Below are 26384 nucleotides of genomic sequence, written 5' to 3' on the forward strand. Positions count from 1 at the left end.
TCCTTTTCATGTGGCAGCATCCTGATGTTCCATAGATCCGGGATTACAATATTAACATTTTATCTCCAGGGGCCAGGGCTGACCCAACTGGGATTACACCAACTGTAGATGGATGAAATACTCAGATCACAGATCTGGCGCAAAACAAAACATCTGGAACCAATGTGCAGCATCTGTTCCTTTCTGAAGGGTCCCCTGGCATGACCCACTTGTTTTCCTGGTAATGTTAAGCTGCACTTTGGGTATAATGGGAAGGGCTGTGTCTCAGAGCGTCAGTTTCCTGCAAGTTTCCATGGCAAGTGTAGCACGAAAGAACCTCTGCCAGGGAAAAGAGGGAGAGAAGAGGAAGAAGGGTTCTCTGCCTCTTCTCCCTAGCAGAGGTTCTTTCTCTAGGCGTCTCGTCTCGACTGCTCGGCTCCCTCTTGCCGTCGCCCACTCTCCTTGCTCTCCTAAAAGCACTCGACAGCCAAGTGTGCGGGTGGCGGAGAGAGGGAGCCAAGTGAGCAGGCGGTAGTCAGAGGGAGCTGGTTGCGGCAACTGGCTCCTTGTCCCTCTTGCCCCTACTAGTGCCCCTCAGCATCACCCTCCCGTTGCCCCCCTAAACGCACTTGGCAGCCAAAGGGAGCCGAGAGCACTGGCGGCGGTGAGAGGGACAAGAAGTCTATCGCCACTGCCAGCTCCCTCTGACTTCCACCCGCGCAATCGGGTCCCTCTTGCCACCGCCCACACGCTTGACTCCCTCTGGCTGTGGAGTGTTTTTAGGGGAGCTGGTGGCAATGAGAGGGAGCCGAGTGGACTAGACAAGATGTCTAGAGAAAGAACCTCTGACAGGGAGAAGAGGGATTCTCTTCTCTAGGCATCTTTTCTAGTCCGCTCGGCTCCCTCATGCCACCAGCTCCCCTTGCTCCCCTAAAAGCACTCCACAGACGTTTAGAGCATTTAGGGAAGCAAGGGGAGCACACTGCCCAGGGGTGCCAGCGGGGGCGAGAGGGACAAGGAGCCGATCACTGCTGCCAGCTCCCTCTGACCACCACCCGCACAATTGGCTCCCTCTCACCATCGCCCACATGCTTGTCTCCCTCTGGCTGCAGAGTACTTTTAGGGGAGCAAGGAGAGCTGGTGGCAGCAAGAGGGAGTTGAGTGGACTGGACAAGGTGCCTAGAGAAAGAGCCTCTGCCAGGGAGAAGAGGGATTCTCTCCCTCTTCTCCCTGGCAGAGGTTCTTTCTCACTATACTTCTCGTGGAACCTTGCAGGAAACTGACGCATATCCTCCATGCGTCAGGTGTCTCGTCTGTTTTGGCTCTCACAGGCAGAAGATCTGCTTTGAATGCAGACGTCTCTGGTTCAATCCTCAGCATCTCCGGTTACAAGGAGACCGGGACATGAGACTCTGCTTTGCCCACAGAGAGGGTCCCAAGTGCAGACTGCAGCATCACATCACCTGTGGAAAAGCTCAGACGGAAGGTAAGTAATGTGGAAGGCCTTCACGTGAGATCCCGGGTCTTTTCCACATCAGCACAGGCTTGTATAATTTACTTGTTGCTGTGGCTGTGCATGCTTCCACACAGGGCTTCCGCACAGGGCTTCCACGCAGGGCTTCCACACAGCAGGTTGCCCTATTCATTTTTTTATAACAGCGATTTAATTGCACTATATTAATATACATTTATAGTAAAACATCCATCAGGTTTCTCTGAGTTCCCAGCTTTCATTTCTTTTCAAAAGTCTTTAGCCTGTTCCATTGCAGAGAGATGTTTTCCCCAATACATCTCAACAAGGAAAGGGGCTAGAGAATAAGAATAACAACAACAACAACAACAACAACATTCAATTTATATACCGCCCTTCAGGACAACTTAACGCCCACTCAGAAAAGTGTACAAGGATTGCCATTATTATCCCCACAACAAAACACCCTGTGAAGTGAGTGAGGCTGAGAGAGCTCCTAGAAGCTGTGACTGGCCCATGGTCACCCAGCTGGCTTCAAGTGGAGGAGTGGGGAGTCCCACGCTCTTAACCACTACACCAAACTGGCTCTCTCAGAATCACTGGGAATTCAGAGAGCTGCAAATTCAGAGAACTGATGCATATTTTTGTATGACAATGTGTCAACATAATGCTCTTAAATTACTATTTTTTAAACAGAAAAGTCCTCTGCAGTCGGGAGAGGAAACGGTTATCGTGGGAGAAATGGCTGCTGTGTGGCCAAGCTCATGAAAAGTTGGGCTTTGTCACCCGCGTGGTAGCCACCCAGATTTTGCTATGATCTTTCCACAAGTACAGAACAAAGCAGGTTTGAGAAAGATCAGAGAAAAGGCAAGGAAACCCTAGAAGGTGCACAAATGCTGTGGGGAAGCAGGAAAAAAAAACCCACTTCTCAACAGCATCAAACGTGGGGCAAATAACCCAGGCAGAAACACTCCTAGAGAACCACTGCCAATCAGAGTAGACAATACTGACCTGGATAGGTGTCCATGCCTGTACCCTCCAGTCCTACTGATTTAAATGGTAACATTGAACATAAGCTCAGATCTCTGCTGCATAAATCAATGACTACATGATTAAACTGTGCTCTCTGCAGTTTTCATGCAGGAGGAGTATGCTTACATGTCCTTTCTTCATTTGTTGTTTGTTTGTTGTTCCATCCCAACCATGGGCTGGATCCAGTGCAAAATATCTGCTTGTGCTAGAGCTCCTGTTCAACCAGAAATGCAGGGAAAAGACCACGGTCGCTGCCTGCACTAACTTACTGTCTCGTCACTTGTATTTCCACTTGTGCAAGATCTTGCACAACCACGTTCTCAGCACTATAATATTTAGGGAAGAAAGTGCTGGGTGTAGCACAAGAACTTGCACAACCAGAACTGTGCTAAGGCCGTTGATGTTTCCACTCACGAACCCCTGGATCCAAGCCAGTGTTTGTTGCAGGTGTCCCAATGTACTTCTTTCCTTTATGGTATTTTAAAACTACTTCACTGACATTTTTAGATTCTACACCATTAATACACAACAAACGCAAAAACAACTTTGAAAATTTAGCTTTATAAAAAGAGGTGCAATTCGCACAAGAAAAATGGAATGGATTTTCAAATTGAACACAAGGGACAAGAAATTCAATTATATCACTGTCTTTAAACGTTCTGTTCTATAGCCTTTATTCTGTGGCACTTTAATACGCTTGGCTTTAAATAATTAGATCCCAATCTCCTCTACCAGTTCCAATACCAAATCAACACTTTTAGTGTTTCAAACAATACTTTTAAAACGAATTGCAGACATACCTTTGGCACTGCTCCAAAACGAATACTGTTGATAAGGGAACATTCTAAAACCTGCCCTTCCTGGAAAAACAAAAGGAAGGTCGTAAGTTTCGAACTATGATGTAATATGGTGCAAATCCAAACAGGAAGCGAAGGAAGTCCAGAGTAAAAGCATGATCACAATTAACACAAAGCAGTACAGATTCTATTCAGTGAGATTAAAACATATTCATAATTTCCCTAAACCTGAAGAGGGAAAACCACATAAATAATGGAAAATTTACAAACAGTAATTAACTATGACATACGAGACTCAAGGTGAAGTGGTTCCCATCATAAGGGTATTCCCACAGAACTCTTAGTGATCGTCCAAACATAGGCAGAGGGGCTGCTGCAACAGTGTCTACCGCAGCCACCAGCACAGAAGTGGACAAAAACAGGCAGGTGGAAACACCATCAGCACAATACATATTCCCAGTGCCATCAGCAGGTCAACTACTTTAATGCAACTCTCTGCATTTACGCTCCATTAAGTAACTCCACGTATTCACAAATCTCTCTCTCCCCCCTACATGCCTTCCTGCAACACAAAGAGATTGGGGGTTTGGATGGGAAAGGCATCAAGATGTCTGCCACCATTCCAGGAGCTAGGATCAGAGCTTTTTTTCTGGGGGGACGCAGGGGGACGCGTACCCCTAAACATTTTGTGAATCTAACGGGAGAAAGTAAAAATTTTAAAATGTTGGAATTCCCGCTAAACCAACTCCAAACGTATTATGGATATTTATGTGATTTGTTAAGTTTTATGTTGCATATGTTGGCAACAAACATGTTTAGTTATATTTAAACTCACTAGGAGCGCTGTTCATCTTACAAAAAATGGAACATCTTTGAGCATCGAACACGCCACCGAGATCGCTGGCATAATCGGTGATCGTTAGGGTGCAGACAAATACAAACAAGTCTTCTCTAAGCTACTCGGAGCTCTGGTAGTTGGAATCTAGCACGGTGATTGGTCAGTCTTGTTGCTACCCCCGATGGCGGTGACCAATTTGTGTATTTGTGTATGTTTTGTGCAAAGAGTTTGTCTGTACCAAAACTCTTTGGTTGTGCACACGTGTCACTATATAGGGGCTTGGTTGGCAACACCCATAATTCTCATCACCGACAGTCTTCTGACGTCATTTCCTTTCACGGTGTTTCCTGAGTGTGGTGTTTTACTGATGAAATTTTGGCCACCAAAAGCAAGCAGAGGAATTGGGAAGATGTTAGTGAACACGACCTCATGCCAATCTGGAAGTTATTGTGAGCTGTGTAATGTGAGGTAATGCATGTTCTTGGTAATTCTGTCCATTGACTGCATTTATTTTTTCCGATTTGAACAATATAATGCTGATTTTCTTGCGTCAAACTGAGAGTACCCCTAAACATTTTTTTTAGAAAAAAAGCACTTGCTAGGATATATGAGAAAACTGTTTCCAGCTGTGGGTTTCCTTTAAAAAATTAAGGCCCTGATTGTTAGGAGTGGAGGCTAATAATGAAATGGATAAGACCGTGTTCCTTTATATACATGCTTGCTTCTCAGGCTGAGGATCGCTTCCAAAGAGAGCAATGTTCTTGAAATCACTGTTTACGGTACCTTTCCTTCACTTTTCCATGTTAGAAAAAACCCAAATTCATCCACTTTAAAAAGACAGTTGGGTTCAAACACAAAAGATTCCTGTTGAAAGAGAAACATAAAGCATTAATTTAAAAGATTCATAGAATACCCAATGCATTTTTTCAGATCATACACTTTGAACACTGTAATACTCAAACCCAAACAAGCAAAAAGCTGTGAAAACTAACTAAGAATTTTTTTTTGAAAAGACTAAAGTTCAATTTTAACCAACACTATGTTTATATTTATTACTACTCACAGATAAAGCGTTCTATGTATATTCATGCTAAGCCAAAAGCAACTTTGGGCAGAAATCAGACCAAGAAGAATATGAATAAATATACAAATATTCATATTTATTCATGTTTATTAGGCACTTGCACTTTAAACCTTGAGAAGATTCTTAAATTGTACATTGATACAGTTTTTTAAAAAGTTTTCTTTGGGGTGTTGACTTATATGCCTGTCTGCATATCTTCCATGAATATATTCTGTATTCATATCTGCCATGAATGTATTCTGTGTTCTGTACTGGCCCTCGGAGGGCATGAGAAGTTTCTTATTGATGTTAAGGCAGCAGGTTATCTCACAAGTATTTGCTTTCTCTTTCCCCGCTGCCTCCAGAGAATGTCCTTGAAGGCCGGCTGTTGCCGGCATGAATTGTATCTTTCTTGGGAACATGCTTTGTTCTGTCCAGCCTAAACCTAGCTTCTCCCTTTCACACACCCACCCTCCTCTTTCACACCCAAAAACTTTAACGGCCCTTATCCTGATGGCGGGAACGTTCCCTATAACTAACATCACCAACCCCATTTACGTCACTTCTGCCAATTCAGCTGTCTGAGCACCTTGAACTTGCTGGATCTCTAATAAAGTTACTTCAACCAATATACCTGCGTGTTTGCTGTGGAGAACTAGGGGATTCTACCTGCCAAGGACTGACACGTGTGTTCCCGTGATACTCTCTTTCATCTTTCATAATACCTGAAGCAGCGGACACGTGTAGTGGTCTGATGCAATATTCAAAATATACAATGACTCAAATGACGAATCCAACAAACTAGTGTGCCATTTTCAGAGTGTCAAATCAAGTTCTCTCCATCATATCATACACTGTCTAACGCAGCAGGGCAACAGCAGGGCCCTACAGTATCAGACGTGTAACTTGACCCATGCAGATACACTAGTGGCCTTCAATGACTCAAACCCTGGACCCACCCTCACCTTTAAGCCCCAGGTGATAACACGGGACCCAGTGTCAGGGTTAGGGATGTGTGTTTTGATATATCTGGTCTAAAGATATGCATGAAAAATAACTTATTAGTATTTCTCTGGTATGTTTGTTTATTCAGATCAATATTTGGGATTCTCAAGTATAACAGTCCTCGATCCTGAATATTTTCAGAAATATTTGGAAATATCCAAGACCGGCATTTTAAAGCTCCAAATCAGGGGTGTTCCTGGGCAACAGGAGGGAGAGGGGGAGAGGCAGCTCTCAAAGGCAAATGGGCTCACACAATGGCCGTTTTCACACTACTAACCTGCTTCCGTAACGTTGTGAAACGTCGCGCAAAAACCGCGGAAGATGGCGTCTTCTTGCGAGTTTTGCGTGGCGAGAAGACGCTACCTTCCGCATTTTTTGCATGACATTTTGCAACGTTACGGAAGCAGGTTAGTAGTGTGAAAACGGCCAATCACAATGGTTCTCTCATTCTGACCATAAGGGTAAAGAGGATAAAAAGCTGGCTTGGCTGCAGCCTGACTCTATTTTTGAGTGAGATTTTTTGGAGTGCAGGTGTGTGCATCTGGCTGTTCGGGTCTGTCTGTGCCTTGTATAACTGGGAAGACCATCTTCTTGCTCTGTGCCAGCACTGGGTTTGCTTTGTCCTTTATTTTAAACTATTGTTTAAAATATTCTTTGTTTAATCTTTATTTCATTTTCAATCCCTTCAACCGTAGGTTAGTGGGATTATAGATAGAACAGAACAGAACAAATCAATAAAACAATAAATACTAAGATCATTTAAAAACATGCGCAAAAAAAAATCTAGCAACAGCTTCCAGCCAGCCCACATCACATGAAATATTATTTAAAATATTATTTCAAGTTTTTCTGTTTTATTTTTGCCTGGCGGGATATTCTGGTTCTTTTTTAAAATACCACCCCTTGCTTCAGTTGATTGGTTCTGCAGGGAGCCTCTGCTTTGACATTGTTTCAGTCGGGCTTGCTGCCACATCGGCCCTGGGTTCTGCCTGGCTTCTGTGATTTGACACAGATTCTGTTGCGCTTACAATATTGTCTCTTGCTTCAGCTGGTTCCACTGGGATTCTCCGGTTCGACACTGGTTCTGTTGTATTCGTTGGTACTGTTTGCATTTAGAGGCTTTTAGCCAATGGTTGCTCTTGTATGTTTGGCTTTTCCTGGTATCTGCTGTAGGAGGAAACAGCATTCCCCTATGGGGAACGGTACCACAGCAAACTGGGACAGTAATTGCAGAATCAAAAAAATAATTAGGGATGAGCCCTCTTGCAAATAACAGCCGTTTAGCAAGCCTGACCTCTTTAGCTTATTTGCTGCCGATGTGAATGTGGGGGATAAGATCTCTAGCTGCCTTGGCAGGCCTTAATGTTCAAAAATACCTTTTCTTCATTTCAAGAGATTAGAGAATGAAGTCAAGTATTACTGAAGGGATTTATTGAGACTAATTTTTTTTTGGTCTGTTATTCTTCTTGTTAAATGGATCCTCTGGCTAATCTATCAAACGCTGGACAGATTAAGCAGCTGTTTTGTTTATGTGAAGACTGTTAAAGCACCAAACAATGCCTGCCTGTTAAATTCTGTTAATCTGTTCCTAAAAGGAGGGCTGAGCATATGATTGGCTAACGGGTGTATGTGGCCTTCCACATACACACTGGCACAGTTCTTTTTTACAAGTTCACAAAGATGAAAATCACATTGAATGCTCTTGTTTGTCATTCTCCCTGGAGCTGAATGTCTAGTTTTTGATTGTGCAGCCAGATACTCAGCTGCTCAGGTGCACTGGAGGGAAAACAGGTTGGTCTTTAGTAACAATGCTGTTACAGTTGTTATATACAGGGTTTGCATATACTGGAATTTTCCACTGGCAGAAGAGATTTGTGTGGACGGAATTCCCCAGTCACGTTGCTCCCTTCTGCTGCAGATGTCAAACTTGCCCGCCCCCCCCCCATGCTGTTCCTGGGGGTACTCTGTCCCCCAGAAGCAGCATTTCAGGGGGCATTTGGAGCTGCAGCAAAAGCTGGAGAGGTGAGAAAGTTGTGTTGCGCTCAAAGAAATCCCTTCTGCCAGCGGAAAATTCTGGCAGAATTGTATGCATTTCTTAACAGGAAATTTTCAAGGCTATCAAAAGCGCTAGTCTTTTTGAAAAAAGAAAAAGAAAACCTGTGTTCACTTTCAAGAAGTGAAACAATCGCACAAATGAATGGCACATGAGCACCAGACTCATTCAAAACTACCATTTAGCATCATGTCTGAATGAGCACCCAGGGTACATGTTTTATTTAATAAAATAAATACTCCAGGACAACAGGTGCTTGTACTAAGGGAATAGGACTGGCATCTATTCTACTGTTTATTGTAGGCATCATCTTGCTCTTACTTCCTTGCCCTCTACTGCTGTAGTTGCATCTTCTGCATTCTTTATGGTATGTCATGTCTTACATGGTTTTTTGATTGCGTTGTTTCCTAATGCGACAGATGCCTGTACATGTGCATTCTCTATTGTGGCTCCGTTCTTATGGAATGGCTTGCCTGAGGTCAGGAAACAATCCCCACCCACCCCCACCCCACGATAATTCTGCAAAACTGTGTAAAACAGAATTGTTCAAGTGGGGGGCACTTTTTACAAAGGCAGTAGGCCAATAGAATCATAGAATGGTTCCGCAGGGTGCTACGATAAAGGGAACAGGACTAGAGTCTATTCTACTGTTTACAGTATTCTTATCTTGCTCTTACTGAATTGTTTTCTGCTTCTGTACTTTCATTTATTTGTTTAGGGCATATTATGGTTGAAACTTTTTTTCTGGCATTATTTGTTGCTTTTCTGTAATCCTGGTCCTGTAGCATTGAACATCTTATGCTGTCTGACTGCATTGTTTTATATTTTGCTTTGAGTTTCAATGAGAAAGGTGAGCTTTTTTTTTTTAAAAAAAAGTAAATATATATTATTTATTTGGGAAAACGTTATGCCGCCTCTCCAGGGAACCTGCCCAAGGTAGTTTACAAGACGGAGGGAGCGAGGGATGGACAGACAAGCAGGCAGGCGCTCTGATAAATACACATTGCTCGTGGGAGGAGGAGATGGCCTCCAGTCACATCAATGGAAACGTCCTTATACATGCAAAGAGTCTGCTCCAGCTTAGGAGTTCCAGGAGTCTGATGCTTGAACAGCAGCCAAAGCTCATGGTTCATATGCACGAGCTTTGGCAGATTCTCCCTGTCATCTCTAATCCAAGGAACTTCATCAGAAAGAACACTGCATAAGACTTTGAAGATCAACTGAGAGTTGGAGTAGACAGCACTAGGATGGTTTGACTTAGTTTGGTTTAGTTAAATCAACACTAGAGAGATAACCCCTAATAATAATTACACATGTGAGACACACAAAACTAGAGTATTTGTTAATGCAATGAGTAAGTTATACGTTCCCAAATTACTGCATGATTTTGCACTGGCAAAAAATGCATTCCACAACCTCACTCTAGCCTGGAAGATGGCTTCTTATCTTGACACGGCTGACCTGGCCACTTGGATCCGTGCTATGGTAACATCAAGACTTGACTATTGTAATGCTCTATACGTTGGCCTCCCATCTAAGATAACTAGGAGCTCCAATTAGTGCAAAATGCTGCAGCTTGACTGTTATCAGGAGTGAGCAGCAGCATGAACATCACTCCCATCCTACAGTCGCTCCTCTGGCTACCCATCATTTACCATGCTCAGTTCAAGGTATTACTTATTACATACGAAGTTCTTCACGGCTTTGGCCCAGCATACCTACAGGACCACCTCCCTCCTTATGTTCCTCCAGGGCAGCTTTGCTCATCTGAACAGGGTCTCCTGCAGGTGTCAGGCTGCACACAGATGAAGTCAGCAGCAGCCCGTACAGGGGCTCTCTCTGTGGTGGCCCCTATGCTATGGAATGACCTGCCTGAGGAAGTCAGAAGAGCCCCCACTCTCCTGGCTTTCTGTAAACGATGAAAAATCGAACTATTCAAAAAGGCTTTTTACTATAATGGGAGGGCTGCCTTGTAGGGATGGGGTCTCAGATGCTTCACTAACAAGTTGGGGATCATAGACTTCATCACTATATTGCCTTACATATTATCTGCTGCTTTAAATATGTACTCCTATGTACAACCAGCGCTCCATGTTGTCTAATGTTCGTCCTACAATGGATTATGTTTTGCTCCAGTATTTTTTTCTACTCTGTCTTGGATCCTTGCTAATGCTATGTCTTTTAAACTTGTATCTGTTTACCTTATGGTATTGTATTGAAATATATTTGATACTGATTGCATTAATCTCATACTGTGTAATCCGCCTTGAGTCTCAGTGAGAAAGGCGGACTATAAATGATGTAAATAAATAAATACAATTAAAAAAAAAAGATGCTACAAAATGTTCATTATTAAAACTGAAAATCTCTCATAAGCTAACACTAAATTCCATCAAGATAAGAGGCTGGTCTGCTAACACATTTTAAAATCCATCTTCTTCAAAGAGCTCAAAGATTACCTGACAAATTGATGGGGGTATACAAACAAAATAGATCAATACAAGCAAAGTGACATTTCTGTCTCTATCGGAAAGAACCTTCTCTAGGTACGGTAATCTGTTTGTTTCCTGGTTAGAACGTCTAACCAATCACAGTAGAATATCTCAGGTCTCTTGCTGCTCTGGAAGAGAAGACAATCCCTTTTTTTGAGAACAAAGCAACAAGGCACTGGAGCCAGAGGCCATTTTCTACAGAGGGAAGGCACTTCTGCTAGCACAACGGGACTCTCCTACCTCCTCTAAATCCTGCTCCGAGGGGACAAGGGACCCTCAGGAACATCATGAGGGCATCTTGGGGATCTGTGTTGAAAGGTGGGAATCGGTGGAAACTGGCAGAAGGTGACTTTTAAATCCAAGCAAGAAATCTCGCCATACAAGAAGAGCGATATGTAGGATTGTGACCTCCTAAGCTCTTCCTAAGCAATCACATTTTGCATTACTACCTTGGTTGCAATCAGGGCTTTTTTTCAGCAGGAATGCGGTGGAACAGAGTTCCGGCACCTCTTGAAAATGGTCACATGGCTGGAGCGGCGCGGAAGGCAATCTAAACCCCCCTCCGTCTGGAGATCAGGGGGCGGGGCCACCGGCCATGTGACCATTTTCACCTAGGGCGATTTAAACTTTTTAAAACTCCCTCCCTTGTTCCAGCTGACCCAAAGAGACGTCATTGTGCAGTCCTGAGTTCCACCACCTCTTTTCCCAGAAAAAAAGCCCTGGTTACAATATATTACGGTGCAATTGTTGGAACACCTTCCTGGGAGTAAGCCCCATTGAACAGAGCAGAGAGGGATTCCGAGTAGACCTGCTCGTGCTAGTACTGCTGTTAGTGTTGTGTTGGCTCACTGTGAGTAGGTGCCAGGGGCAGGCCTTGACAGGCACCTCTTTCTCTCTCTAGCTTCTCTCCTAACTAGCCGAGTACCAGGCTGTCTCCTTTGTTCCTCATTCATGAGGCTTGAGATCAAAGGCAGATTTCCCTTCCTTAACGTTTGGGGGCAATTCCCTGTTTTTGTATTTGTTATGGAATCTGCAATTGTTACAGAAGAGAGGAGAAGAATGTGGCTTTCTTTGCTGGGAATCTCCCTTAGACCAGATGTACCCCGGAAAGCACCATGGTACCTGGCTGTCACCACTCAGGGACCTCGTGAGAACTTCCAGACTGACCCCTTGAGAAGGGGCCCTTCCAGCACAGCACTGGGACAATAACCAAGTAACCCGGTGAAATCCCTGGAAAATACTTTATCGTCACCCTGTAGCACCCGTGTGATCTGGTGTGTAGGAAAGCGATACGGAGAAATATCCCAGATAACTGTATTATACTAAAGAAGGCGAAAGGGAAAAAGAATATCTTTTTTTAAAAGGTTCATTACAGAAGAAGAGGGCTCCTTACCTCCTCATATCTGTCAAACGTAGCACCATCTTGAAGGAAGTGAGGGACTGGCTTTTGCCAGTTAAATTCATACGGTTTCGCCATTATTTTTTTAAAAGCCTGAAAGAAAACAAATGAGATAAATCAATGTTTGCCTGTTGAAATGCAAAGCAGTTGAGTAACAAGCGTGTTTCATTTCTTGATAGGAACCACAATAAAGTGGTTCATTAGAACTTTTCCTTGCCACCATCTTTATGCTATGATAGTTTACCCCAGAGAAATAGTCAGTACTTGAGAAACACACACATGCTTCAAATAGCTCCGTCCGAGGCTAGGAGAGAGACCCGAATCCCCCTTGCCGGCTTTGGCATGGGCGCGGCTGCGCAGAGCACCAGTGGGCCTGAACTACAGCGCCCAGGCACAGACAGGGAGAGCACAGGTTCCAGCTCTGTGGAAGGAGGGGAGGTATACAGCACCCTGGCTCCCTCTCTACCGCTCGCAGGCCTGCTCAACCTGTGGAGCACCCTTCCAACCCTGCTTCTGGCCTCCAACCCTTGCCGCCTCCCCCCCTTTGCTTGCATCCTCTCCTAAACTCTCCACTCCTTTGCCGCTCTCCACCTCTCTATCACCACTCCTACACAACCCTACTGAGCTTGCCTTCATAGGGCTTCTCCCCACTTCCCCCTCCCTTCCCCCCAGGCTCTACCCTATCCCTGATGCCCTCCTGCTGGGTATGCCCTCAGGTGTTTCCTCCCTCGTCCCAGTCTCTCCCTGCTCTCCTATTCTTTCTTGCAAGGCGGGGCTAGATGTAACCCAGCTGGTGGCCCCCTCCGGTGTTCCTCCTCTCATTCCTCCTTGCCCCCTTATCCTTTCCTGCAGGGGGGGGCTGGCGGGGCCTTTTCATGCAATGCGGCTTGGCTGCCTCTGCTCACAAGGAGCCACCCTGGCCTCCTAGGTTCTGGCCAGTTCCCCGGGGTAAGCTTGGCTGCTGGTTCCCCCCAGGACTTGGCCAGGGGCATCTAGCCCATTTGTCCTGGCGTCAGTGTCCCAGGTAGGCGTGTGTGCCTCTTGCCCTTTCAGGCTTGGCTGGGCAGCGTGTGCCTGGCTGGCTTCTCCAGCTGGCTCCTTCCCCCCCCCTCCCTCTCCACTGGCTGGAGCTGCGTCAACTCCTCTAGGCTCTCTGCGTCTGCCGCTGGGGTGCCGTCAGCCTGCAGGTAAGGGGTCTGTGGCAAGTCCGGGGTGCTTGGGGTACTCGTCCCCGGATACCCCCACAAATATAATGGCAACTAAGAACATAAGAGGTGCTCTGCTGGATTAGACCCGCTAGTCCAGCATCCTTTTTCACAACATTTAAACATCTGGTTAAGCAATTATTAGGGATATGAGCGCACTGTCAAAATACGGCAATTTGTGAGCAGAAGTCAAAAGCAGAAGTCCACATCACTGGTCCAAGTACTACCCCTTTGTATATGTACCTGGGAATTCGTGCTGCCCACCGCAGCTGAGCATTGATCCATCGAGCCCTCCCCAGGACTAAATGGGTTGAATGGTTCAGTATGCAAAGCACACACTCTGCCCGTGGCTAAGAGACTTATGTATTGCCCCATTTCTTTGAATTCGGGGAGGAAAAAAGGTTCAGGGGTTATAACATGTGCACAGATGCTCTAGTTAAGCAAGCAATAACCTGGTTTTAGATCAGACCTTTTTTTTAAAAGCTAGAAAATGGGGAAAAGGTGTACTTCTAATTGTACTTACTGAAATCAGCCCCAAAAGAAGCACAAGAGCACTCCCTCCGCTGGTGTGACAACATCACTCCCAGAAGTGACATCGGTATATCCCCCCTCCAAGAGCGCGCGCACTACACATGTTCCCATGGTGCCTGCTGGTGGCGGGTGACTTCCGGGGAGGGGGGGGCTTGCCACCTCCCGCTGATCACTGGTGGATTGGCGGACAAGGAGACAAACCCCTGGGAGTTTGCCTGCCCCGGTAGGCACCTGGGAACCCTGCTACAACAACACACAATACATTTATCCCAAAGTTGTCAGCTTCCCCATACATCAGAAGAAGAGGTGTTAAGGGGAGCAAACGGCGTCTTAATTGCTCTGCTCTTCCTCCCCCTCAGAGTTTGATGATGAAAAGGCAAATCAGAGGCCAGTTTGATATTTAAAGACCCTCGCCTGAACATAACAGTGTTGGTCTGCAGAAGAACAGTAGGATTTGAGTCTAGCGGCACTTCAGAGACCAACAAGATTTTCAGGGCATACGCCTTCTTCAGAAGGGAGCTCTGACTCTCAAAACTTGCTAAAAGGATCTCAGGGTAGCCAGGCTCCACTTGAGGCCTTGCAGATATGGTAGTGACTAGACAAAGAAGGCAGCTTCACGTGTTTTCTCTTCAAGCTCAAAACAAGCATGATTTTTAAAGTAAATTAGGGAAAAATCAGTTCTGGCCTGGAAAAGCCACGTATGTATCCTTTATATTCTGACTTGCTTCATGCACTGCTTTAGCAAACAGCCAACCGCAGACACTGAACATTCATTAGGTTACAAGTTATTAATAAATTGTTCAGCGTAAGTGATGAAAGTACAGATCGTTACTACAAAGTACTGTACTGTAGAAAGTATTCCCAGCTACACCGACACTCAAATTTACCAATGTTCCCTCAATCCTCGAACAATATTTATTCCTAATTCTTCAGACGGAGGGAAAGCAATGACCGTTTTCTAAGAAAAAACACATGGCTAGAAGACAGAACGTATGGATGCTTCAGGACTCCAGAGAGGCTGTACATACTTTAATGAATTTACGATCTCATCATACAAGCATGACGAACAACAATAACAGCAATAATTCTGTGAGAAATGTTTCAGGTGGGTAGCCGTGTCGGTCTGAAGTAGAACAGCAAGATTTGGGTCCAGCAGCATCTGCCTAAATCCTGTGAGGAATGTTACTAGACAACACAATTTTTAGTTGAAAGATCTAAAAATAGATTTAAAATTTCGCAATAACTTCTATTTCAGTCAATCACAACTGATTGTAGGATTTGAGTCCAGTGACTCCTTAGAGACCAACAAGTTTTTCAAGATTTCAAATCCTGCTGTACTACTGCAGACCAAGGTGGCTACCCACCTAACAACTGATTGTATTAACCAGGGCTCATTTTGAGGGGGAACGCACAGGAACGCAGTTCTGGTAGTTCCCCAAAGAGGTCACAAGTCAGGCGGCCCCGTCCCCCTGACTATGGGCCATTTTGGGCCTGTTTCGGCCTGGATTGGGGCCGAAACGGGCCAGATCGGGCCTCTGATGGGTGGTGGATCACTCTCCTGTCCAGCAGCGGCCCAATTCTGACCATTTTGGGCCCCTTTTTGGCCATTTTCAGCCCCTTTTTGCCATTTTGGGCCCAATTTCAGCCCTGAATGGCCAGGGTTGGGTCCAAAACAGCCAGGATAGGTGATGTCAGGGGGTGTGGTACATGCAAATCAGTTATGCTAATGACACGTTTCCCATGATGTCAAGGGGTGTGGCATATGCTAATGAGTTATGTTAATGAGTTCCTCCAGCTCTTTTTCTATTAAATTACCCCTGGTATTAACAATCAGCAAACTGTATTATCAAAAGGAAAAAATGGTAGGAACTGATAAATCGGGCTTTTATTTATTTCTCCATCTCCCACAGAATTTAAACAAGCCCTTTTCTGGTTTAACTGAAGATTAGGAAGACATTTTACCTAAGGCACTGAAAGCTTTTTTTTGGAGGGGGGGACTGGGAACGAATAAAGACATGGCATATTACTTTAAGCAAGCTTCACAAAATTATGACTTAGATTAGAGGTTTGTGTTCCTTGGAGACAAGCAGCCAATACAAATGCATGACGCTGCGGGCTAATGAAAAATATTTCAGACCTTTAAAGAAGGGCAATGGAAATTATTGACATATGAGTGCACTCTCTCCCGCTTTTAAGTTTTAATGTCAAGCAATTAGTTTTGAAAATAGATACATTAACAAACAACTACAACTGAAAGTGAAGGGGAAATAACCCTAGCTTAACCTTTCCTTCTCTTCTCCTTGCCCCGACATCCTCAAAATTCCTTGGGGATAATCTTGTCTATGCCTTAGTTATTAACTATGCCCAGATCCTCAGTTATTACAATTTTATAAAAGCTCAAGATCGTATTTCTGCAATACCTTTTAACAAAGTATTGGCAGTAATCTCTAGTATGATGAAGACAAACTTTATTAAAGTTGGACATGACTTAAAAATTTAAAGCTTTAAAATATAAACGTAAATAATGTTGTATTTATAAAAGTAAACTAGAAAAGCAAATAGAAAGCTTAGAAAGCAAGCTTAAAACTTCAGAGGATTAAAAATTGGATCCCACAGAGGATTTCTGCAGATGGAATGTTGGCAGCCAATTCCACCCCTTCCCACTAGAGACCTCTGACTCCTGAGGGGGTTCCTTTTCCCCCAGAAGCAGCATGGAGGGGGGTGGAGAGGTTAGGGGGAAGTGGAAGGGGAAGCTGTGCTCCACTGATGGAAATCTCTGCCAGATATGCATGTCAACATATCAGCCATGAAGGTGTTATGCCTATAATGCTGATCCTCTGAGAATACGCTAAGTGTATATTGCATTCTGTGTCATGTGTCATGCCTTTTGCAGCTAAGCTTGTATCTATTACACTTATCTCGCAGGTGGCTACTTTCACTTTTGGAGCAGACTGGAGAATGGCCTTGGATGCCAGGCGGAATCTGGGAGCTAAAAATGACTTCATTCTCACTCTCTCTTTCCCAGGATCCTTACCCTTCCCCCCGCCCCGGCTCCTTCATGCCAGAATCCTAACCGTCCCTATCCTAAGAGGCGGGAACTTTCCCTATAACTGACCTGACCCTTCACACCCACGTCACTTCTGCCAATGCTATAGCTAGTGTGCACTGAACTGATAGATCCTGAATAAAGCAACTTCAACTCATGCACTGAAGTGTCTGATGTGAAGTGCTATTTGGGCCTAACTGCCAGAACCTGACAATTTCTTCCACCCACCAAGATCTCCACTAAATCAAAGCCTAAATACGCAAATACACTTCACATCCTTGTCCATTCTTTTGGAAGGGGGCTGTGCTTGCAAGACACCCTCCAAACCCTGTTTCACACCCTTGTCCCAAAATTCAAATTGTCAGCAATTGTCCTGATTGCTTTATTTATTATTTTAGACATTTTAAATATGCCTGCCTGACTACTGGCTAATATAAACCATCAAGGTGGCTAATGAAGGCACCTGGTGAGGGAGAGCATCATCAAGTTGTAGCCGACTTATGACAACGCCCGCGGTGGTTTTCAAGGCAAGAGAGGCCATTGCCTGCCTCTGAATAGCAACCCTGGTCTTTCTTGGTGGTCTCCCATCCAAGGACTAACCAGGGCTGACCCTGCTTAGCTTCTGAGATCTGATGAGATCGGGCTCACTTGTGCCATCCTGGTCAGGGCACAAAAGGTACCTAATGATCTTTAAAACAACATAAAATTTAGCAAGGGGCTATAACTTATTAGTAGAGCTTGGGACCAGATTCATCCTCTCTATTTTAACAAATTTGCGGTAACGGAGTTAGGAAGCCTCCCTGCCTGAGACAATGCTAGGCTATATGGACTAACTGTCATGTATGCCAGCATCCATGCCATTGTTTTGTTATATGCAAGCATCCATGCCATTGTTGTATTCTGCATTCATGCCATTGTTGTATTGTATGCCATTATGGTATTCTACATTTTACACTGAGAGTGATATAAGCATCCATGCCATCATTGTGTTGTGCATCTTACACTACATCTTAAGCTCAGACTGATATAATGCCAAAGTTCAATACCATATCTTATTCATTTTATATAATTCATCTGAAGGTGTCTAGATTGCTAATACTAATGTTTAGAGGAGCCGGTGGCCTCTTTATTATCTCTAAGAAATATGCACTTTCGCCTCTGAGTGGCCTTGGGCCAAAGCTGCAGCTGTATACCGAAATGTATCTTTTCCCAGGAGGGAATGATTCCACTCTGTACTTTGGCTAGACTAAACTGCTTTGTTCCCATGTAACTTTTGGATTTTCGTGCCTGAATGCAAAGGGGCAGGAGAACGTCCCCCTAAATCAGTAGTCCTATTGTTCAACTAATTACTTCTGCTAACTTCTACCGATAACAACAACAACAACAACAACAACAACAACATTCGATTTATATACCGCCCTTCAGGACAACTTAATGTCCACTCAGAGCGGTTTACAAAGTATGTCATTATTATCCCCACAACAAAACACCCTGTGAGGTGGGTGGGGCTGAGAGAACTCCATACCCAAACTGAATAGATCTCTAAATAAAGTTTCTTCAACCAATGCACCTGCTTGCTTGCTGTGAGGGACCTGGGGACCTAACTGCCAGGGCCTGACACTCCAGGACTGACTTCATAAACAATGGCTTCATTTGCTGATATAGTCATATTCCTTGAACATCCTTGGCTGTCTAAAAAACAAATTTCACCAGATCTTATGGGAAAGCACACCAAATGATGCAAGAACATCAGAACCATTCATCACATCCACACTGGACAGCATGTACAACACAGGGCTGCAGCAGCCAAATGGTTACAGACCACTTCTCTCAGGCTGTCTCATATGCACTTTTGAGCTCAAGAAAGCCATCCTGGTGCAGGAGATATCCACTAAGCACTCACTGGTTGCTATCAAGCAGACAACAAGACGCATGCACACCTCACATACTGCAGATGCAACCACTCCGAATCACCTCCCTCCCTGGTCGTGGCACAGCATATTTTATAGTGGAGGCACTATATCACCTTCAAAACAGCTAGCCTGGGCAAAATGTTTTGTGTACTGAAGCAGGAAAATCCTTGCATGCAAGATGGGAAAATGAACCCTTGTTTCCTAGGCAGGGCTTTTTAAATTTATTATTATTTTATTTTATCAGGGTGGATAACAGAATTAAGAACATTTAAAACATTCCATATAAAACATTTAAAAGCATCATACAAAAATATATGGAAAAATATGGGGAAAGAGGTGGTGGAACTCAGGACCGCACAATGATGTCACTTTGGGTCAGCTGGAACAAAGGGGGGAGTTTTTAAAGTTTAAATTGCCCTCGGTGGAAATGGTCACATGGCTGGTGGCCCCTCCCCCTGATCTCCAGACAGAGGGGAGTTTAGATTTCCCTCCACGCCACACAGCATGGAGGGCAATCTAAACTCCCCTCTGTCTGGAGATCAGGGGGCGGGGCCACCAGCCATGTGACCATTTTCAAGAGTTGCCGGAATCCCATTCCACCACGTTGCCGCTGAAAAAAAGCCCTGTTCCTAGGCAACCCAGCCTCGCCCTGGGAGCATGAAGCAACAAAAGGCCAGTAAAGATCAAACGGCCCAAAGCCCTCCCTATCAGTCCTCAACTACTATTGGGCTTGGTAAGGTATTTGAAGAGATCTCATGAACAGGAATCTAGTGACACACTAAAGACTTATAGGATTTTACTCCACCATAAACATTTGTGGCATTAAGCCCATTTCATCAGATGCATGTAATGGATTCCTAGACAAACATTTATATATGAGGTTATCAGGGTTGGGGAAAGGACCACAAGGTTATATAATTATGTTAAAATTCAAATGCAATCCAGAAAAGTACAGAGACTATTCACAATAGCAGTATTGGACTAATTCTCTAGTTTTACTAAGCTAACTAACACGGGAGAAGCTTTCTAATTGGTTCCTCCTTCTAAAATGTGAATTAAATTTCAAGAGAAAATGTTTTCAGCAAATATTTGTTTTGTTATCTTCTGACCCCTTCCAATGCTGCCCTAATGACCACTCCCCCTTTTATCAGCATTAAAGCCAGAGCACACATTACATTTTCCATAAAAATGCTTCTGGAAAATGATTAACCTATTAAACTGGAGACAGTTCACCTCACAATGATTTCATAATTATCTATTTCAAACAGCAAATAACCAAATATTCATTGGTTTTCTGATATAACTGCAAACTAAGGCCTGCTCCATCACACTAGACATGGCCTCTACTACAGAGACGACTGCTGAAAATGACCTGCTACAGGTAACCAAAAGGAACAGATTTCACCTGTGGAATTTAGAAGGGAGGGGAACAGAAACAGCAAGCAAGCTATAATCACAACCAACTAAAGACCACAAAATAATTACATCAAAGACAAGGTAGTTCTGGTGCCCCCACCCCAGATAGAGTAGGAAAGTATTTCTTCCACCCTCAAAGGGAGGAAGAAACAACTCCCTGCAGAAAATTTAAATTGGATTTTGTCTGATAAAATACTTTTTGAGGAAAAATATATTTAAAGATAGTTTAAAATACAATACAGGCCAAAGGTTTTCCATCATACAATAAGGATTCATTCATTCACAAATGACCTACATCTTTTCCACACTGTGACACTGAGAGATCTCTGTCTTTTGGTGCTACACCTCTGAAGATGCCAGCCACAGCTGCTGGCGAAACGTCAGGAACTACAATGCCAAGACCACGGCAATACAGCCCGGAAAACCCACAACAACCATCGTTCTCTGGCCGTGAAAGCCTTCGACAATACATCGATTCATTTTAAATTATGTAGCATGATACTGTATGTTCGTGCAATGTTTTTTAAAAAAATGTAAATTAATTTTATTAACTCATTCATCAGGGCCCCGATATCAAGCTGTCCCAGAGGTTTCTGTAAGATTATTTTGGGTGATTTCTATCTAGAAGATACCATCACAGATGCTTGGTTTTGCAGTTCTCAAAACTGAATTTGTGTCTGCAGAGATCACATGCCTCCTCTTAACAGCAAAAATGGTTTTAAATTAATTTACAGAGATGAGGAAAAGACCTTAGCCCTATCGCTCCTCTGTAAATCTGTGGACACAGAATCAACGCCTTAAGTGGTAAGTTTCAAGAAGCTCAATTAATAGAAGACTGTTTGGGGTAGAATCGTTCTGGATAAGGAGGAGATGTTAAGAGCTAAGTGGGAGGAGGGAGGGGCAAGTAGTATAAACAAAGGGGAAACTTTTGGAGCAGAATATTCCAGGAGTCTTGAGATCTTTAATTCTTGCCTTTATCTTTTTAATCTCTCCCTTAATAAGAAAACGTATAATGGCAGCAGGCCATAAAAGAGACCCAGTGGGAATATTTTTGTTTAACCATGTTAGTTAGTTAACAAACATGGATGTTTAAGCAAATATAAGACTATATATGCTATATGATGTTATTGTTTTAGTTTAAAAAAAATAAAGGTTATTCTTACTGTTAATGATTATTTTTCTCTTTCCCATAAAGTACAGCAGAAAAATTGTCCAAATATGAATGATTAACCTATGGAACTTGAGATAGTTCTCACAATGATTTCATAATTATCTATTTCAAATGGTAAATAACCAAATAATCATTAGTTTTCTGAAATATACTGTAAAACTAAACTGAGAAGTGTTCTAAAAAGGAAACCTTTATCTGGGTTGTAAAAATTAAGGTTGTAACAAACAGCAAGAATGCGCCTTTATCTAGAAAACTACAATTCTAGAAAACCATGAACCAATCACTAGTCTTACTGACTGACTAGTGATTTAAATCAAATGTTGAGAAAAGTTTGTGGATACCACCACAAAATAGATGACACAGAATACAGCCACCCACAACATTTAAGCCTGGGGTCTCCAGGCCCCTCTCCTCTCCCACTGGCAGGGTAGGGTTCCTGGCATTTATCTTGTGCCAGGAATGATGTTCCCCGTGGCTGACACAGTGACATCACTTCCGGAAGTGACATCATCATGCCAGCCATGTGAGCACTCCTGTGCTCCACATAGGGCAGATTCAGCCCACTTGGGGCCCAAATCAGCCCCCAAAGAAGCACAGGAACGCTTCCAGGAGTGACATCACCACACCCCCAGGAAACATGTGCACGGCGTGTTTCCTGGGTGCTGGGGGCAACCTCTGGGGGGCTTGCTACCGCCCACTGACTGCCCAGCAAGGAGACAAAGGCCCAGGAGTGTACATGTGCTTTGCAGCAGGCCAACATGGGCACTCAAAAGGCCTGTTTCCCTGCCTTTCCCCCCTGCCAGCCTGGTGAGTACGGACGGAGTGGGGGATCCCCCACCCCCATCAAGGGACCTGAGATCCCCAAGCCATGTGTTCTTCCATAATAGAATCATAGAGTTGGAAGGGACCTCAAGGTTCATCTAGTCCAACCCCTTGCACAATGTAGGACATTCACAATTACCTCCCCCCACCACCACACACACACACAGTGACCCCTGCTCCATGCCCAGAAGATGGCAAAACACTTCCAGGATTCCTGGCTAAATTGGCCTCAGGAAAATTGCTTCCTGGCCCCAAAATGGCGTTCTGCATTACCCTGGACGTGTATGAAGGGGCCACAAGAACTAAGCGCTGATGAAATCCTTCCTGCCCTCCCTCTCAGGATCTGCCCAGGTTCACAGAATCAGTGTTGCTATCAGATGGCCATCTAGTCTCTGCTTAAAAACCTCCAAAGAAGGAGAGCCCACCACCAAGTGGGCACTTCCTGCAGACACAAAGGCAGCCAATCCCAGCTGCTTCTAAAGAACCTCTTGCACCAAGGAGGTGAGGGGAATCCAGAAAAGGCTCTTTGCTTTGGAAAAGAGATGCTGTTTCATTTCTGTTTTCAAAGGGGAGGGGGCACTCTCAGAAAGCCTCTAAAAAAGATTGCCAAGCCCAGAGACAGGATGCCTGTGTTTATGGGCATGACACAAAACACATCCATCCTGAGTGACAATAAGTCACACAAATTCCTGTATTGAATACTGCAAATAAAATGCTTCCCATTCAGAGACACAAGGAAAGAGGGAACTCACTGCATGATATTGAATGTATATACACTGGCAAAAGAATTATGAAATATGTGCAATCTCCTTGAGAAAGGAACGCTGAAACAGGAAAAATTTAAGCTAGCATCCTGTCCGGACTACTGGCACCTTGAAATATCCTTCCCCCTCGGGGGATCGGAAGACTGTCTTTGGAGACTTCCATCTCATCTCCTTTGGACTGAGGAACCTAAAAAGTATAAACATCAACATAATTTATAGTGAATTACTTTACTTGAAGAACTTCTGCTCGGAGTCATGAGCACTTTAAATTGGTCTCTTGGTAGGGGCTGAGAGAGCTCTGGAAGAGCTGTGACTGACCCAAGGTCACCCAGCTGGCTTCAAGCAGCAGAGTGGGGAATCAAACTTGGCTCTCCAGATTACAGTCCTGCCGTTCTTAACAACTACACCAAACTGGCTCTACAACTTGCCAGTCAGAAAGTCTCTGACTTTGGCCAGCATTTTCCTTCCTCTCTCCGTTCTCTCAAACAGATAAAAACAGTATTATCTGTTACCACATTTGTCACATTCTGAAAATACCCTCCTGACTTCTTTATCAATGCTCTGGGATCCAACAGCAGCCTTGAGTGAGGTGTGAAGAATAAACATTGTATGTTATGCAGTCCTTGGTTGTTGTGCAGCAATGAACCTATCTACCAAAATCGCAGCACAGGGAAAAGAAAAGAAAACCCCAGAGGAATAAAGATGCAGCACAAAATAAGGGAATTGCTAGAAGAAATTTCTCACGCAAATCCTCAAATAAGCACAAGTTAATGCACACACAACAGCAGCAAGGAGAGAGAAATATTACTATTTTTAAAGATATTAGTCTACGGTGTTATATTCACAATCATGTAGAGCATCTTAATCAAACACAGATCACTTCATTCCATGTATCGTAATCCCCGGCTGCTTTACGAGGAATTTTCATTTTTGAGCAGCTGCTTATTTGGGTTAAGGAGAAGCTCAAATGTAATTATAATTCTGATAATTACAGAGACATTGCTGGTTGCCCTCATGGACGATCTTTGCAGACACCTGGATCGAGGTGGATCAGCACTGAAATTATTAGATCTCTTGGCAGCGTTCGATATGGTCGATTACGATCTTCTGACCCACCGCCTCGCCAATGTGGGGATACAGGCGACGACACTACAGTGGCTTGTCTCTTTTCTCCACGGTCAGGGACAGAGGGTGGCGCTGGGGAAGAAGTTGTCATTCCACCACCCGCTGATATGTGGTGTGCCGCAGGGGGCAATACTGTCCCCACTATTGTTTAACATCTATATGCACCCCTTCGCCCAGCTGGTGCGAAGTTTCGGACTCGGGTGTCACCAGTATGCTGATGACACCCAGTTATATCTGTTGATGGACGGATGTCCTGGCTCGGCCCCGGATGTCCTGGAGCATGCTTTTGAAGCCGTGACTGGATGATTGAAGCAGAGTCAGCTGAAATTAACTCCCACGAAAACGAAGATCCTGTACTTGAGTCGTGGGTGCATGGATTTGAGACCCCAGCTTCCTGCCCTCAATGAGGCAGTGCTTACGCCAGTTCTGAGACTCAGGAGCCTGGGGGTGATCCTGGATGCCTCCTTGAAAATGGAGGCTCAGGTCGCCGCGGTTGCCATGTCTTCTTTTTTCCATCTTCGTCAGGCCAGGCAGCTTGCCTCCTGACCTGCGATTTAACTACAGTGATTCAGGCAATGGTCACCTCTGGGATAGACTACTGTAATGCGCTCTACACAGGGCTTCCTTTGAGTCTGATCTGGTGGTTGAAGCTGATCCAAAATGCAGCGACGCGTGTCATCACCAGGGTGCCTAGTAATATACATACATTAGGGCCTTTTGTTTATTTTGCTTTCACCCATCTATTGTTGCTAATGCACCTTGCTTCTTGTTTGCTCGGATATGTATCTGTGGAACCTCAACTGAAGACTTACCACACTATGTTTTAAATTGTCCCTTATATCAGGAACCACGGAGAAAATTTCTCACGAATATTTTACCTAGTCTCCATCTTCTGACTGACTTTGATAAATTATATTCTTTCAGATACAGACCCTTTTATTTCAAATAGGATGGCTCTCTATGCCCTGGCTGCTAGGAAAATAAGGGCAAATGTGGTAGCCAGGAGAGTAAACACCTGACATAGATTAGAAACCGTTCAGTTTTAATGTTGTTTAATGTTTACATTTTAGACAAAATGCATTTTATAGTAATTTTATTTATGTAACTATATCTGTATTCTTGTATTTTTGTTCTGTTTTGAATGAATTATTTTAGATTGTGAAGGCCTATGGCCACATACAATAAATTCGCAATTCGGGTAAAAATTCAGAATTCTTGTTTGCTTGTTTGTTTGATTAACTGACCTCCTTGTAAATAAATCCTTTTGTTTGTTGTTACTCTGCTGGGCCCTCACGCCTGTTTATTGGCCAAGCTACGGAGGTCAGAAGGGTTGGGAGGGCACTCTGGGCCTTCCCAAGGGACCCAAAACCCCAGAGTGGTGGCAGCGTAAGGTGGCTCACCCCACCTGAGGCAAGACAGTACCGAATCAGATTCAAGATTTTGGTACTAACCTATAAAGCCCTATGCGGACTGGGACCAGTGTATCTGCGGGACCGCCTTTCTCTATATGTGCCCCAGAGGACACTTCAATCTGGTAATAAACAACTACTAACGGTCCCTGGCCCCAGGGAGGCGCGCCTGGCCTCAACCAGAGCCAGGTCTTTTTTGGTCCTGGCTCCAACCTGGTGGAACGCTCTGTCTAATGAGACCAGGGCCCGGCAGGATCTGTTATCTTTCTGTCAGGCCTGTAAGACGGAGCTGTTCTACCAGGCATATGGTTGAGGCCGGGCTGGGCCTCGGCTGGCCGAATAGAGGAGATTGGGGCCCTCCCTACCACTAGCATCCACCACTTAACTTCTTTTTAACCTTTTAAGTATTTTTCAGTGATGGTTGGGTGATAGACTGATGAATTATTTCTGGGCTGCTTCCTGTACTTTTAAAATTTATATGGTATTTATTGTTGTTTTTAATTTTTGCTAAATGTAAGTTTTATTGAAATGGTATGGAATGTAATCCACCCTGAGCCAGCCGGGAGGTATGGAATGTAATCCACCCTGAGCCAGCCAGTGCAGGGAGGGCGGAATAAAAATTGAAATAAATAAATAAATAAAATAGCTTTCGATGGAAAGGGTGGGGGGAACTCATTCTAAACTAAAAATAGCTAACATCATTTAAGCTCATCTGTCACTCCAACTCTGCTTGAAGCACAATAACACAAAATCTTCCTCAACGGGCGTACCTGATCCACAAAGATCACCACTATTTGGTTGCAAATAATGATAATCATCTGGCTCGTGCCAAGATGAGAGTCTGATAGGAGGA

General features: G+C 44.2%; 1 protein-coding gene across 2 annotated transcripts in view; it reads right to left on the reverse strand.

The window, feature by feature from the left end:
* The window catches only part of PLCB4 (phospholipase C beta 4), a 263529-nt gene that overhangs the window by 119979 nt on the left and 117166 nt on the right, over nt 1-26384 (reverse strand). For both annotated transcript variants that reach the window (XM_054975769.1, XM_054975775.1), the window contains 3 exons: nt 12124-12222; nt 4901-4981; nt 3283-3342 (listed from right to left, as the gene is read on the reverse strand). In XM_054975769.1, coding sequence (XP_054831744.1) covers nt 3283-3342; nt 4901-4981; nt 12124-12207 — 225 coding nt within the window. In that variant the 5' untranslated portion in view covers nt 12208-12222. The remainder of the gene's footprint in view (nt 1-3282; nt 3343-4900; nt 4982-12123; nt 12223-26384) is intronic.

This window comes from Eublepharis macularius, chromosome 1 (assembly GCF_028583425.1).
Source record: "Eublepharis macularius isolate TG4126 chromosome 1, MPM_Emac_v1.0, whole genome shotgun sequence".
Taxonomy (NCBI): Eukaryota; Metazoa; Chordata; class Lepidosauria; order Squamata; family Eublepharidae; genus Eublepharis; species Eublepharis macularius.